This window comes from Falco rusticolus, chromosome 12, assembly GCF_015220075.1.
Source record: "Falco rusticolus isolate bFalRus1 chromosome 12, bFalRus1.pri, whole genome shotgun sequence".
Classification (NCBI taxonomy): domain Eukaryota; kingdom Metazoa; phylum Chordata; class Aves; order Falconiformes; family Falconidae; genus Falco; species Falco rusticolus.
In genome coordinates this window covers 11526001-11542945 of record NC_051198.1, presented here as the reverse complement: position 1 = coordinate 11542945, position 16945 = coordinate 11526001, and the positions used below count along the sequence as shown (strand labels likewise).

At 36.5% G+C, this 16945-nt stretch overlaps 1 protein-coding gene across 1 annotated transcript in view; it reads right to left on the bottom strand.

Annotated features, from left to right (window-relative positions):
• Positions 1-16945, bottom strand: part of BIRC6 (baculoviral IAP repeat containing 6) — a 183010-nt gene that overhangs the window by 136122 nt on the left and 29943 nt on the right. The window contains 3 exon segments of the mRNA XM_037405959.1: positions 1310-1470; positions 5878-6103; positions 10653-10802. Of these exon segments, the coding sequence (XP_037261856.1) occupies positions 1310-1470; positions 5878-6103; positions 10653-10802 (537 nt within the window).

The following is a 16945-nucleotide window of genomic DNA, read 5'->3' as shown; positions in this document are numbered from 1 at the left end:
TTAACTGCTATCCTGCAGTCACAGCTAGCACTTCTGTTAGAACTTTTAAACCATCTTGTATCCTAAAAGAACAACTTTTCTCCAATAATATTACTATGCTAGAATATTTTATAAGATTTACAGGTTTATAAGATTTCTTCGAGGGAGCATCTCCGGTATGTTTTTTTCCTCATTAAACACCGGGAATGCTACAGAGTGAGAAGTTGTCTGAAAGCATGTCAATGATCTTTGGTATGTCTGTATTCCTTTTTAAAATTTACAGCTCTGCTACTCTTGTTTAACTGGGGTGCTCTTACTTAGCATTTAAAAGAATTCAAAAAGAAAGAAAGAAAAAAGAGAGCTTTTATAATCACGCTTGCTGTTCTCCCTAACACATTTTATATCCAGCAGCCAATTTAATAATATCTGACAGCAAGGTTTCTCTGAAATACCGAGCTCCTAGAAGCTTTTCAAAAAGAGGTGGCCAGATAAAGCTAACCAATTCATGCCTCAGTAAAAGGAAGTGCTGCGTGTAATACCTTTCATCCCTAGCAGACAGGGCAGCAGGACATGCAATGAACACTCTCACCACAGGAAAATCCCATTGGAGGCACAAACTCTTCCACATCAAAGAAGTGACTTTTCAATTTATGCTACCCCCACACAGGTCCCCTGAGAGCTAGTAAGATGCAGAGTCTCCAGCTAGGAGTCTTTCCAAGGCAAGAGCATTCATAACTTTGGTCTACCCTGTCAAAGCTGCAAGGAACAAAAGGTGAAATCATACTGCAGCTTTCACATAGCTTAGTTAATGAGCCAGATGATGAGAGAATTCCCAAGGAAGCCAGGTTTTGCCTAGCGCCATCAAAAAAAAAAAAAAAAAAAGACTTGCTATTTCTTTTATACATCCAGTAGGCACTGGCAAATAATTTCCCTCAATGACTTGGAATAATTTATTATAATTTTTTTTAATATATCAAGACCTTAAAAAGAGCACTGCTCGTTTCATCAGTCTCTAGGATGATTTACAATTGACTTTCTTTTTAAAATGACTGTAGGATTCAAGCAGTACAGAATAATAACTCAGTTCAAACCTTCTGAGCTATGCACTTTTTATTTATGTAAAATTCAGTATTTTAACTGTTTACCCAGTTTGTTTCCCCAGTTCACATTCAAACATGGTAAGTGAAAATGGACCACCACACAGAAACAAATGGAAATAAGTAAACCAGAAATAATTACGCAATTTCAAGAAATTCTTCCAATATGCATCACAGTAATGAGTTTGAGAAAACAAACAATATTCTGAAAGATATCTTAAGTTCCTTCTTACCATTGACTTTCCCTAAGCCTGGAGCTTTATTTTTCAGTAAAGTCACTTGAATCTGGGGAATGTTGGTGATGTTTGAATTCAAAACAAATTTGAAGTCCACATGTCCAACCATACAGGCTTTTGGTAGAACCAGTTCAAAGACATGCTCATCCCAGCTGTTGCTGTCAGGAAAAAAAGACAACAAATGACTCTGTGTTAAGAGAAATTTCAGATCAAGCAGGCAGCATTACCCAGAGCACTCTCCATCTACATACACTTAACAAGAAAAAAGTATTTTGTGTAAGTTGACATCCACATGCATTTCTGAAGTAAAAGTCTTTCAAGCTGCAGTTAACCACATTTTGTGATGAACACATTAAAAGCCAATTGATAAGAGAGGGCAAATCAATGCTCAGATAAAAGTTGCTGTGAAAAATTCCCTATTACCCTCATTGCAGTACTGTTTCCATATTACTATAAATACCAGTTAATTATTTCTAGCAAAAAAGGAGGGGGGGGGAGGAGGATGTGAGTAACTAAAAAAGGACCTCCCAATAAATGAAGTGTCTGAAAGCACGATAGTAACCAACTTGCATTGGAATCTCTAAGTCGGCCTTCTCCACTAAGCAGTGTCAGTGTCGCTTTGCAGTGGTACAACAGCCACGTCCAGGAGACCCAAAAAACTATTTTCAAATTATTTTATCATTTTTTAAATTTATTTTATTTTATTAAATACATTTCATAACTTATACAGGATGAGAAGTGCTTCTTACCAGGTGCACACTCAGAAGCCTGCACTGTGCAAAATGGGTGCAGCTTTCTTTTAAGGAGTAATACTTCCCTTTCGAAGCCCACTTTGGTTTACACTGAAAGTGTAAACTTGAGATAATAGGTGCCCCTCAATGAGCAGCTCCACAGTTTGATCACTAAGGTTTGCAGAAGACAGTTCCAACCGAAGATTGATTCATATAAAATGAATCATGTGCCAACTGTCACATTTATATACACTTTTAGAATAACTGCACTTCCTGATCTTCTCAACTTATCAGTGAATAATTTTTTAAAACACAGTAACTTTGATAGCCTGTGATTATTTAATTGTATAACTGAGAACACTAAGAAACTGAGTATGCTGCTATAAATACTGGTTAAATGTTTTCTAACATCTAAATTACAAAAAGGTATTATAAATCAAAAAATATGCTACACATTGAGTATTCTGCAGAAAACCATTTTAAAATAGATTAAGCATTGGTACAAATGTCAAGTCTTTGCATTTTTTACAGTAATATCCCTGAAGGCCATTATCTCCCTTAGGCAAGTATAACACACTTATAACTGATTCCAGGTACATATAATGAAACAGCACGCCATCTTTCCAAAACAAGCAACATAGAAAAGCAGTGATTTTGGGAGGAAAGATCAACAGAAGGAAAAGATGGACAGAGAGAACTTGTGGGTATGATTTAAGAAGAGTGAAGAATTTTCAGATAACTGTACAAATAACTCAGGAAAATAAAATAATGAAAAATTATCCTATAACTCCAGGGGAAAAATTGTTAGCAAATACAACATTAAACACTTAGACTCACTCACACCTTTCCTCTGGCTTGGAGAATTTGTAGCCCAGTGCAAAACAGGGAGAGGTTTGTGGGTGGTTTTTTATGTCTGAGTATTCCTATAGGTGTCATGCAAAGCGTGAATTGAATGAGGAATTCAAAGGAGCAAGCCTTCTGAAAGGCTAAGTAATATTCTGCTCATCCAGTTTAACTTACGGATCTGGTAAAAAAACAGAACTGAAAAATAAACCAGCTTGTCTGCAGTAGTCTTTTGTAGCTTGTATGTTGCATACAACGCGTACTGATGGTAAATCACAACTGTTACTCGTCTACTTCAAAAATCTATTTTTGGCAGAACTGAGGAGCAGGTGTGCCAAAGAAAGTTTTAAGTATCTCTCAATAGGCATGTATGGAATAATGATCCTCCATGAAGGTCTCACATTAATCCAACAGTGAAGAAATCTTCTTATACCTGTGGCAATGAACTTCACAATCTAATTCTGTGAGGAGTGGAAAATCTCTCCTTTAAACAGTTTTTCAATTTCTCATAGCTCTGTAAGTTCATCTACTATATTTGTGTGTGAATTTTCAAAGAAGTGAACACATTTTTTACTTCCTTATTATTTTCTCAGTATTTTAGTGTATCCATCCTGAGTATCACATTTCACATATATGCAAGTTCTTTTAGCAACTTTTCTTGCCTCCAAAACCTTTCTAAATCTATGGCATCTTTTTAAAGAATACACAATCAAGACTGTGTTCTAAATATAAATGCATCATCATTCTCACAACTACAAAATATTTTCAAACACACTTCTTAATTCCTTTTCTAGAACATCTCACTAACATTTGATCTTCCACTACAACTGAACTTTGACCTGCAGACCCACTTTCAGAGTTCAAACACTGGAAAGCACATCAGTACTTAGCTCTTCCTTCTTCACATATTTTCAAGTACATCTGCGTAAGATGAATACATAAAATATTCCTCAAATATAAATTTGAGAAACAGCCAGGAAACTCAGGTGTCACTGTTTTATCAGAACACATTAGGAATACCTATACTTGTTTTTTTTTAAAAAAAAGGTTTAACCCAACTTAACATTTCAGTTAAATTACCACTGAAGGGGAAATACTGATACATAGGTTAATTCAACAGGTAAACCAGACTTCTGGTGTTTCCTTTGTTACACAGCCTTCTTAAAATAAAGTAGGAATGAAAGACCATAATACAATGCCATTCCCTAAAATACATTAACAGGATTATCTCCTTCTATTTATCTGAGAAACAAAAGAATTACCGTATCAAACTGCATTACTCATCCATCTAACCCTGTAATCCCACATCTTGATAGGAATCAGTACTAAACACTCAAAGAGAAGATAAAAGGAACCTTATATTAAGGACCAACAACATAATACAGAATTCAAAAAGTTTCTTCCTAGATGACTTCTAATTAAGTGCTAACATTGCTCTCAATCTTAAGAGTGTATATTCTACCTTAATGGACAAAAGGGACTGTAATGTAATCATCTTCATGAGTCATTTAGCAGCTGTCAAAGATTTCCAGGACTAAACCAGAACTTTTAACTTTACCTCTTTTCATTCCTGTTTTACTCTGCAGCGGGCATAATTCTTTTCCTCTAATGAAACAATATTCATAAACTAATGTTCCACCTACCACCTTCCAATTAACAGCTATTGTCTTCACCGTTTGCTTCCATATATCTTTGTATTGGTAGTTTTTTATTTTTCAGCTGGTGCTGAACACACGGGATAATCAGTAGTTTTAACTGGAAGTTATCTTGCAAGGAACCTCCTCCTTTCCACTTGTTACATACAGAGTATTTCACTTGCACAAAGCAAAACCACCAATAAAGGTTTTAAAGCCCATAACGCACTGCAAGTTTTTTTAACTGTAGCTTATGAACATTAAATGAAACCAAGATTCAGCTCATGTTAGGTGTCAGCCCTGGAAATGCCTGCAGCTATTACCTTCCAGACCTGTTTTCCTACCTGGAATGCTTCATTATCACATGCTAGATTTTACTTGTTTATACAACAAGCTTTTTTGCCCCACCTCTAGCTCCCCTGGCATCCTTTGGCTATTTCGTTGTTTCCCATGTGTGGCCGTTCGGATTCTACATTACTATCCAAATCTTATACACCCGTGGGACAGATATGTGACAGCCTGACCCAAAACATCTTGTAGTGCCTTATTATGCGTATCCCTTAATAAAATACACAACACAAGTTATATCTCTATTTTGTTTCCTCCAAGCATTTTTCAGAAAAATCTATGCAAAGCTACTCTGAGTCGGTTTTAAGCAACTCTTTAAGGAGACGGCAACACTGCTGTTACAGTCTTTAGGATCTCAGAGGAATTCCAAGTTCTCATGCCACATGTTAAAAATCCAAGTTGTACTACACATACTGTGTCAGTGCAGTTTATTTCAACAAAAATATTGCCTAAATTTTAACACAACTAGGGCTGTATACTGGCTTAAGCAAATGTCTCTTGTATAAAGATTTAACATGACATGAACAGACATAAATCCAAATTCTATCTTCACATTTTAAAATGTTATAATACTATTTTGTTTAGGACAACTAGTCACACTGGTACCCGCAGGTTGCATTTTCCAATTAAAAAATGTACTAGGAATGTTTGCATGCATAAGAAGGATGAATCAGACTTTCATAGAAACAGAACCAAGAATATCTGTAATTCTGGCAAATGTGCTTGTCTAATGATATAATGAAAGCGCAACATCTGGCAAACAAAACCACACAAATACAAAAATTAACTTTTGCATGTGTTTCAAGGTCCACTAAAACAACTCTGCCAATCTCACAAAAACCTATAATCCAAACTACCAAACAGGGATTATTATCTTCAGAAGTACACGTTCTTAAACTTGTACAGTACTTAAAAACAGTTAAATTGCATGACATTTGTGATTCTACCAGCTATATGAACTAGTAAAGCAATACACACATGATTCTTTCTGCATCTTTACCCTACCTACCTGTCTGTCTGTAGCTTCCAAGTTCGAGTATGCTGAGCTGCATCCCCATGGTGCTGCTGGTGCAGATGCTGAGGATGCCGCCTTTGTTGCTGCTCTTGTTGAACTTCTACCCAACAGGGAGGGACAGTGGCTGAAAACCGTGGTGTCAAGGTCTCAAAACGGGTCAGTTCCACCAGGGATGTCAGTGTTTCAAGGGAAAATGGCTGGTCCACCAAAAGGTCAACTCCTGAATAATTACAGAACATACATTAATTACCGCATAGATATTTTTCCCAGAACATCCTATAAACATTCTGAAATATACCCAAATTGCTGTAGGTAAAATTAACTACATGTTTTATGAAAAAAACCCACAACAACAAACAAACAACAAAACCCAAACAAAACCCAAACAACAACAAATAGAAAACCCCAAAATAAACAAAAAAGCAAACAAAAAACAAACCTCCGCCAAAAAACAGCAACCAGAAGCAAGCAACCAAACAATCCCAGCCTTGAGACCATGATGCTTTGAAGGCAGCTCAACTGAAATGTTTCGTAAGTACTGAGAGCTCTGAGCATGCTGTCTGGGATTCAGCCAGAATCATCAGAAAAAACTAATAAGCCAGCTATACTTTGATGATGTAAAGCTGATTTAAACATCCTTTTTTTAATACCTCTATTGACTCAGATTAAAAAAAAAGAAAGTTTTATATTTAATGGAAACAGACATATGGAATTACTGTGCAATTGTAATATTTTATCACTGTTTAAAACATTACTTTGGCACCTGCTTATCAATATAGACTTGCTTTATGGTGGATTACTAGAATGTTCTGGAAGGCTCCCAATTTAGCTTAAAAGAGGGGCAAACAAAAACCAAACATGTTTCATATAATGCACTTAAAAGACACTGGGCCTAGACAAGTATTTTGCCTTCATATTCAAGTCTTGTACTAAGGAAACAAGAAGTACTGAAAATTAAAATATCCCAGTGAGACAAACACCCCAAGAAACATTACAAATGAACTGTAAAAATAATCAGACAACAACGAAAGGAAAACTAGAGGAAAAATAAAATACACACAATGTCAATTTTCCTACGTTTCAAGCATTTTCTCTTAAAAATGCATTTTGGAGAAAATCTTTTACTTGTAAAGAAACGGTGGTTTTCAAAAGGAGAAAGTTTGCTATCTGACTACTACTGCTACCACCCAGGACTGGAGGCGGGGGGATAAAAATAAATTAAATTCACCAACATAAATACTACCCTGCAATGAAGTCTGAACATAAAGACTAACTTGCAAAGCAAGCCAGGTTGAAACCAGAATAACAAGATTACATCCTTCAGCTTGAGAGTAGAAAGGCACATGCAATTAATTCTTCGTGAGAAGTGGAGGAGCTCAGATGAGATACCCAGTCAAGCAAAAAAACTCACTCTCATTGCAACAACTATGATTTCTACTTTTCAATCTAGGAGGCAGGAAAATGCTGAAGAAATTAGAAATTATAAATGCTTTTTCCTGCTTCATTCCCTGCCCTCCTCAACAGACAGAATTACAAATTCAGAGTATTCACAGCAACCACATGTAATGTGGTATAAACACCTAAAATTGAAAAGTGAGGAACTTAACTTTACAGTGCTGTCAAGTGTACTTGGCTTCTTTTGTAAAATTACATTATTTTTGTTATTGTGTAATAGTGAGTTATAACAAGCCAAAGATCTAATAGCAAACTTGCGAAAATGTTTTAAACTGGTCAGGAAAACTAATATTCTTTTTCAATTCCCTTCACCAGAAAAAAAGCTCCACTGCTTAAAAGGAAGTAATAATTTTAACCTAATCTAAAATTTACAACTCTCTCAACATATTTCCTTCTAAAACAAGACAATTTAAAACATAGCCAATGCAGGGTAGAAGATAAATTTTAAGAAATGCATTTACAGAAAGCCAACAGAGAAAAATAAACATACGAACAAACCCTACAATATACATGGACAAAAGCTGGGCTGGTTGCTGTGGTTTCTGTCCTGACTACAGCATCTTTTAGCTACAGTTCCAGAGAATGCCAAAGTGATTTCATAAAACCACCCTGCTGCTGCCTGCCATCAGCTGTGAACAAGATCTATTATAGATCAAGACTTGAAGCTCAGTCAGATCTGCCTAGGGGTTCATTTCCCCAAACAGAATGCTTTCTGTTGAGCTAAGTCTCTTGTCTGAAAAACATCCTAAGACAAAAGTGGAAGAAAACATTTCTTTCTGCTGTTTAGTACTTTGATTAGAAAAGGAGCAACACTGATGTTACAAACGCTGGGAGCAATGTCTCATCATGATCCATACACACGCTGACAGCTTCATCCCTTAGAAAATATTTGCACAGTCCTAGTAATTATTCGCAGATTATATGCTAAGAATCCAGTATTACTGACTTTAGTAACCCTAACCCAGATGGGTCAGACCAAGAGCTCTACAACCACCATTTGGTTTCAGCTTTTCAGCTCTTCCCCCCAGCCCCCTCCTTTCATCACTGGCTTCCTGTGACTATTAAGCTTCTCTTGCAGCTTTTAGTGGCTCAGTTTGATACCACAGCAAAACTGTACTCAATCTATCTGATCATTACTGTGTATTTAACTCCTCTTTGGAAACCATCACAGACCAAGATCAAGCAATGCTACAGTCTCTGAACTGTACGACTACTTAAAGGACGACCTGCAGCTTATGGACAATCTAAAGATACAGCTACTCTGAAGTCCATACATACAAGTATATTCCTTTCTTGTTCCAATAAGCCATATTCAAGCCTATACTGAAGGCCGGATGGGTAGGAGAACAAGATAAAAAACAAACAAAAAAAATTTACCCATTACAGTACTGGCAGAATTTAAACAGTAATGATCAATTTGACTCACCAGGTTAGTCAAAGTTACCATTTGACTGGAAGTCACTTAAATCTGCTGATAAGCTACTCTACAGGGAATGCACCTACTGAAGCACATCTATGCCCTGGATATTCGTATTCTCTTTATTGCTTTATTTGCCATTAGCAAAAGAAGAAAGCTGTAGAAAGCCACAGACTTCTTTCCCTCATGTATGTTCACTGGTTTATTACGTAGCAGTTTTCAAACTTCAGGAATGGCTCCTTTGGTGAAAAAGGAGGAGGAGGAGGAGACATTCAGTCCTCAGAGCAGAGAAGATGACAGCAACTGCTGTACTGCTGCTTACAGATAGTTTTACAACAAAAAGCATCTTTTCCTTTCCTCTTTTGATCACCTCTTGTACAGTAAAATCAGGGGTCATACAAACATAGCACAACACAAAGTGTTACAAGGCTGGCAGCAAGCTGGGGTTTGGGGAGAAAGACAGCAAGTAGCCTGTTGACAACAAAGATGCTGTGATCCAAAACGGTCCCTTGTACTGCCAACTCAGTCCTCTCCCAGCTTTTTTTCTCTGCCACTGCAGGCAAGGACACCTCCCACCACACACAGACACACACAAAATGGACAACAGTCCTCTGAAATAGCTACATGAATGGTTTGTTTCCATTGTAATATTGCTTTATCTTCATGTTTTATATTATTTAGTCTTGTATTTTATATTCTAGGTCATCTTTTCCCAGCATATCCCTAGTTCTGTCCCAACAGGCATGACCAAAACCTCCAAATTACAATGCAACCAAAATAATTATGCTTTGTGTCTCTATTTTCATCAATTGCAGGTTAAAACAAAATGAAAAGCATAATAGTTTTACAGCTCTCTCAAACAGTTCCCTTTAAAACTCAAAGTAAGACTATAAATATATATATATATATACACACACAGACACACACACTTTAAAAAACTCAGCATGACTCAAATCTTCCTCAGGCTTAATGAACAAAATTAGATTTGTTGTTAAGTCTTAGTAGCAAGTTATCTACACTAAAGCATCTTTGATGAGGACTGAGAAAAGATCGAGAGGCCCCCACAGGAGCTCCCATAATGTGCATGCTCACCATTCTTCTTCACAAGCAGGAGCCCTTCACATTTTTCCCCTCTACCTGACTACAAAAGGAAGAACCTTCTCACCCAACTCCTGATTTTCCCCTAAGTGGGCCACAATACTACAAGAAACAGCAGACTGGTGGCAGGACTGGTATATGAGAATTGCAGTAAAGACAAGACCCAAATATGATGTTCAAGGTAAAAATAGAATTTGGACAATTAGAAGCAATTATTTCTTGCTGTTCAAGGGTAGACAACCTTTCCAGGAAGGAAACTAGTAGGCAAATGTAACCAGAATTTGAGCATCGCTCAACTCAAATCAACTGCTAAAAACCAAAATCCAAGAGTTCACATCATAAGCTTAATTTATCAATAGTAACTGCACTGCTAGAAGTATAGACAGCATCAATCTCACTGTAACAGTACCTGCTGAATACATGTTTTGTACAGTTTATTAAGTAGAGCTGTACAGCTTCTGCATGAAATGCTAAGGCAATTTTACATAATGAACATGTGATTTAACAGTGTCTATACAATTAAGTGTTTTTCTCTGTCTGCCACACATAAAATAGCACGTAGAGACTGGAAAAACAATCAGTTATACAAAAGTGGGGGGTTTTAAATGAAGAACTGCTTAAGTGTTATGGTTGTACAGAATCAGTGACAGACATACAGCATCTACAGAACTACGACTACAGGGAGCAAAAAAGTATAAAGCAGTACGCTCTCAAATATATCAAAATCATCTTAATATGCAACTTGCAAAAATCGCAAAAGCATTTTCACTTATGTTACATTTAAACACATGCAGTTTACCTGTAATTCCTGGACTAGAAGGGTTAGACAAGGGCTTGGTGCCTTCTGATGACTGCTCTACACTTTTGGAAAGGGATCCATCTACAAGTATATCAGCTTCATCTATGTCATCGCAGGTCCCTCCAATCTGAAGAAAATGAAGTTCTCCACCTAAAATCACCAGACAACAAAACAAGAAAGTTTAGACAGGCATACAGCTAAACTCAACTCACAAGGCAGGCTTGCAGTTAGAATGGTATCCAATTATGACAGTAATTATACAGGACCTGACACCAGTATGATCATACAGGAATACTCATATTCCTTTATTACCACAGGTTTTTTTTCAGAAAAAATGCAATACAGAACTACAAAAATACTGACTACAGTTGTGAATGGCATCAAAATAAAAAAAGTAATAGGGGAGAGGGGTTAAAAGGTGATTAACTTAGGAAACCTCAATAGAAACCAAAAATCAAAACCATTATGACACTTTCCATAATACAAATCAGGCTTTTAAACAGAAAAATACTCCATCATGTCAACTGAAGGCCTATATTACTTCATTTGTACAGGCTGCATAAATATCATTTTAAAGTTCATTATTTGTGAAGTGAAAACTCACTTCCCCACTGAACTCTCCTAAGGGGCTCTTCACATTATTCCATCAATTCACATTATGTCCATTTCAGTGGACAAAATGTTTTGATTAAAGCTTGAAATCACTCAAGGAAGTTGCCCATTACTCACCACTACAGATATACATAGATGAATTCTACCATTTACAGAGAAGTCACCAAGAAGGAATGCTCAATTTTATGTAAGGCTGGGGGGAGGGAAGAACTGTTAACAGTTTCAGAAGCTACAAAAGTCCTAATCAGTAGGATTTAAATAAAGGGGAAAATCTTACGAAGTTCAACATACTGACTTGCACCATCTACCAGTCTTACAGCTTACAGCAAGAGAAACACTGAAGAACTTCAGGAAGTTGTGGGTTTTTCTAAGGGAAAGTTATACCAAAGGTCTCATTTATTCTGGAGATGGTTGGGTAGGGTTTCGTTCTAAAGAAACAGAACTTTGGTTCTCAAACCAAGTGTCTGAGTTTCTGTCACTAACTCACAGCAGCAAAACCATCCTTACTATTTTATCCACACTACAAGAGACAGTCACAATCCCTACCAAGAAGATATGAAAGCTGACACTGACTTACTCAGGAGAATAATCTGAAACCAGCACCATTATACTCCCCCAAAATAACAGTTAACACATTCAAAACACTGTTAATTTAATTCTGAATTGTGTTTAAAATCTGTAATTTGCTTGGACTCAAGAACCTGGTGGGTTATACAAACAGAACATAAGAATCACAAATCCATCCAAATAAATCCCAAGCTTCCTTCTGGCAAAACAGTTACCGGTTCCAGGAAAGCAGCACTGGCACAAGTTAGCGAACATGTCAGAGACTAGGCCACTGCAGTCAAAGCTGATCTGTGAAATGTCCAGCATCCCAAACACATCCTAGACTCTCGCAGGAGTCTGGAAGAGTGACAATTGTCGACAGCAAATCACAACACAAGGACATAGTTAACAATACCTGAATAGTTAAAGGAATTAAGGAAACAATGCCATACTACAGGAAACTATCCACTGAACAACTTATAGTCCTCCTCTCGCCACTGGGCTGTAAAGAAAGGGTTAGCTCTAAACATACTAGTTCAGAACACTTGAAAAATGTCCTCAAGAAAGCTTCCCCAAAACCTCACTCCAACAGGATTTACACTATTCTCAGATTTCAGCTGTAAAATTCCATCCAGACTGATGAAAAAATAGAATGCAACTGAATAGGGACATGTGAAAGTTACTATGCCCAGCAAGAAATAATTAAACGCACTATTATGGGATGAAGAAAAATCAACTAGCCAGCAGTTTTGTAAAGGAAGCTCTTGTGAGTCCGAAGGTAAACCTGATCCAATTTCCTGCTCAAAAGTGCAAACATCCCACTACATACACACACACTTGGTGTGCACAGACCGCAGAGCTGCTAAGGAATTCTGTTCCATTCAAAGACACCTGGAGGATCACAGTGCCTGGTTTTCGGTATCTCATCAAGATATGTGGACTGACTTGAGATGGTTTTTTGGGAGTGGAGAGTAAGGGATTTTTTCTTTCAAAGTCCCTGAGGAAAGTTTAAAAGGATTGAAGATACTCAGCTTAAAATAAACAGTTGGAAGACTGTACTTAAACTCTGTCTTCCCCTTCTTTTTTGATGCAATCTCTTTGCCATGTTCATAAAGGACAGTACAACAGTAATGACTTCAATCAGCAAAGATGATACAGGCTAAAAACTAGGGGGAAAAAAATCATCTTCAAGGACAGCATGCAGCAGAAGAAATTTTATGAGTAGACTGTTAAATCTCCACGTTGAAGATCTTTGAAAACAGTCTGATCAGTTCTCTACTGCTGACCGGGTAAGTGTAATTGATCTTGACTTGAAGACTATCTCTCAGCATCACTTTGAACAACAATTCTGATGCGGAAAAAAACTCAGTCTCTCCTCAGTCCCGTTAGACCCCATTGACTATGAAGGCAGAAAACTGAGAACACTAAATTTATTCCTGAACTTCAAATACACCAGTATGCAAGGCTGACAAAGCCTAATGACACAGAAGGGACCAATAAGATATCCAATAAACCCAGAAAAAAGCTATAGAGAGTAATTAATACACAACTCAAGGGCAAGAAATCTGTTATAACTGAAAGGTACAAGATTTGGGGGAATCAATTACCAAAGCTATGAAAGCACTACCCAGTTCTGCCAGGCTTGCAACAAGAAATATCAGCACAGACAACACACTTTGGACATACCAACTTCCAGTCTGAAAAACACTTTCTCCAAAACAGAGGAGTGACCAGGAAAACTCTTGTTATAATGTAAGACTCAACACAAACAATCAAAAACTAGATTTGTGAAAGAATTATTACAAATTTCAGGTGAGCACAACGCAGGAATGCTTCACTCACTGGAAGGGACTCAAGCACTCAAACAGATCATACACATTTTAACACCAACTCAATCAGTCTGGGTGGGAAGTACCTGCTTCACCACAACACCCTGAACATTTCTATTTCTTGTAGCATTTGTTCGAAATGCCACCTCACTTCCCTACTCTGCAATATGCCTTCAGACACCGAAGTTCATAACTTGACAAGGGAGAACATCAGCAGTGATGGAAGACAGAAAACCCACAATTCTTAATGATCTTTTAAAAAATATTCCCAGAAACACAAGTATGCACAATTTTCAAAACTGCCAAAACAAAATACAGAGATTTGCACCTTTATGTTAGATTAAAAAAAAAGGAAGATTTATGAGATACCTATTTTTCTACCCCATTTCATATTCTAAAGCAAAGTTCAACAAAACTGCCTGAATGGCAAATACAGCTAAGTAGCTAAACTAAGGAAACAATCCAAAACAAACCCAACAAAAGAAAAAAAAAGTAGAATGTACGCTGTGGACCATTTTCTTCAGTAATTTTTGGTCGGACTGTAATTTAAAAAAAGAAATATAATTAGATGAAAACTGAGATATAAAGGCAGTGACAACTGTAGCTCTGGAAATTGACGCATCCAAAATAAACTATTGGATCCTCTTAAACACAAGATAATAGGTTTTAAATACCATCAAAAGACCACCCTAGAGCTGTAACCCTATTCAAAAACAGTATCTGTCAGCCTACTGCATAGTTTTGTAATAAAGATTTTACTTATTTTGAATGCTACAAAAGCAGAATTTAAATGGGTTTATATTAATGACACAACACAAAATGCTTAAAACCCCCACATGATAACACACAAAACGCTACACTAAGAGGACTATTAACTACAGCCTACCTGAGCCAAGGGGAAGACAATAAAGCATAATACAAAGCCATTAAAAGTCCACTATGTTTGCTTAACCGAAATGTAACCAAGAATATACTTGCACACTCAAGACCCAAGAGGTCATCTCCGGGTAATCCCTGCAGAAACGGAGAAGCACCTGAAGCTGACACCAAGAAGTAACGTTTTGAAGCAGGATAAGAATAACTATTCCCAGATCACAGATGGATGATGTCAAACGCAGGTCTAAAACATCTTTACTTAAAGCCACTCAAAACCTGAAACACCCCTTCACACAGAGGTTTCTTTTCAGTTATATCTTAAAGGCAGTTTTGGAGAAAATTATATGATCGACCAATGAAAAAAATATGGCAACAAGCAGGAGCAGCAGGAAAAAAAAAAAAAAGGCTCTTCATCCAAAACTTTCTGACCTTAAAGCGTTCTTTGCCTACTGCCATCATTCAAGCAAGTAAACAGAAAAGAATATATTGCTCAGTTTCTATTCTTGAATAATTTTCCAACAACATCCAAGCACTTCCAGTGCCATGTACGTTCCAAATCTTCTACTTAACATTTTCACTTAGATTGTTGCACTAGAAGCTACTTGTTAGAATGATTAATGTTGAATACATCAGTGACTATAGCTATTCTACTTCAACACTTATCTTCCTAATGCTTTCAGACCGCAGGCACCATCCCACATGTGGTAGTAAATATATAAAAGCAAAACACTTCAAAACAATTTCAGAAGAAGTCTAAGAAAACTGCATTTCAGAAAAAATAATAATTTAAAAATAGATATATTTGGCCACGTAGCAGATCAGCAATTTTACCCACTTACAGAAGAAAGATTCAAGGATGATTACAATTCAACACAACAAAAATTATGCAAAAACTACTCCTTACATCAAGTTATTGAAATGTGCAGTAAGACTATAGGATTAAAAAAAATATATTAATAGTTGAGGTTTTTAATTTGCCTTTTTTTTTTTTTCTTTAGTATTCCTGAATTTTATGTAGTACAGTTATTTATGAACATCTAAGATCAAGCCATTCTTTACAAAACTTCATATTTTGGCATAAACATTAGGACTCTGAGGCTTCAGATATACCTAGTATCAGACCCTGAAATCCAGACTTCTAATGGACATTAGTCCCAAAATATTTATCATGGCTTTGGACTTTTCTCACAAAAGTGAGAAAAATTACACCCGGAGAAGCGACTGAAATGTTAGAAAAGGAACAGAAATTGAAAGCCTCTAAAGACATTTAAACAATGAAAATAATGAATTCTGAAGTTCATTCTAATTTGGTTGCAGAGCAGAAAATCAAGTTCCACAGTGCAGTGGGTGTAAATGAAAGATAAGAATAATCAATGGATTAAAAAAAAATAATAAAAATGAAGAGTTATCTAAGTACTATACTCGAAAGAGGAAACTTGAAGGCAGAGGGATACCTGTGGCACACAGGACTACAGAAGAGAAAACCGAAAATCTCAGTCATCTTAAGGGCAGCAAGAACAAAAGAAGTCACAGCAAAACTATTTATAAACTACTAAATGGACATTACAACACTCTCAGAGAGAAAAATATAGATAAAAATACACAGAAAAAAAATACTGAAAAAGCAGAATGATGTACTTGTCTGTTATGAGGAAAATTAAGTGTTCTCTAGTCAGTAACAGAGGTGGTGGTTATCTAGAGAAAATACTCCTACGCACACAGAATGCATGCCCCCAACTCAACAGACCTGCGTATCCTACACTCAAGGTCCCAAAACAGGTTTAGATCATACCAAATGTTACAAGAATATAATTACCATACATGCTACCAACGGATGGGAAAGTACTGTGGACGGTAACAATAAGCCCTTTAATCATTAGTCTTAAAAGACAAGATACAAGAATAGATTTGAAGTGAGAAAGAAATGAATAATAGTGTAATTCTATAGGAAAAAACCTTAGGAAGGTTTGGGGTTTTTTTTAAGTGAGACTGCAGTTTAATCAGCAAAGTAAAAACATTATGACACAAATAAGATGCTAACAGTTTTCAAAGGCAATTAACCTTTCAGGTAAAGTTCTATTTTAACTAGGGAGAAGCACGCATTATTAAATAAAGCTGAAATAGTTCAACAGACATTTCTTCAAAAGCAGTTACCAAAAGAGAACCATTTAGTAAATATGAATGTCTCCATTAGGAATCTGCAAACATAAATACTAGTTGCTAACATATAGAGTTTTCATCCATACTCAAAAAGCAAATCTAAAGTCTCCACTGGTAAAACTCTTGGTAGGTGAGTGATAAACACAGGGCCCTTTAGAGACATGAGATTTTTACATAATAATGTAATAAACATAGTAAGCTTGACTGTTGGAAACAACAGGTAAATCTGATTTGAGTTTAACCACTCATGTAAGGACTCTGTAATCAACA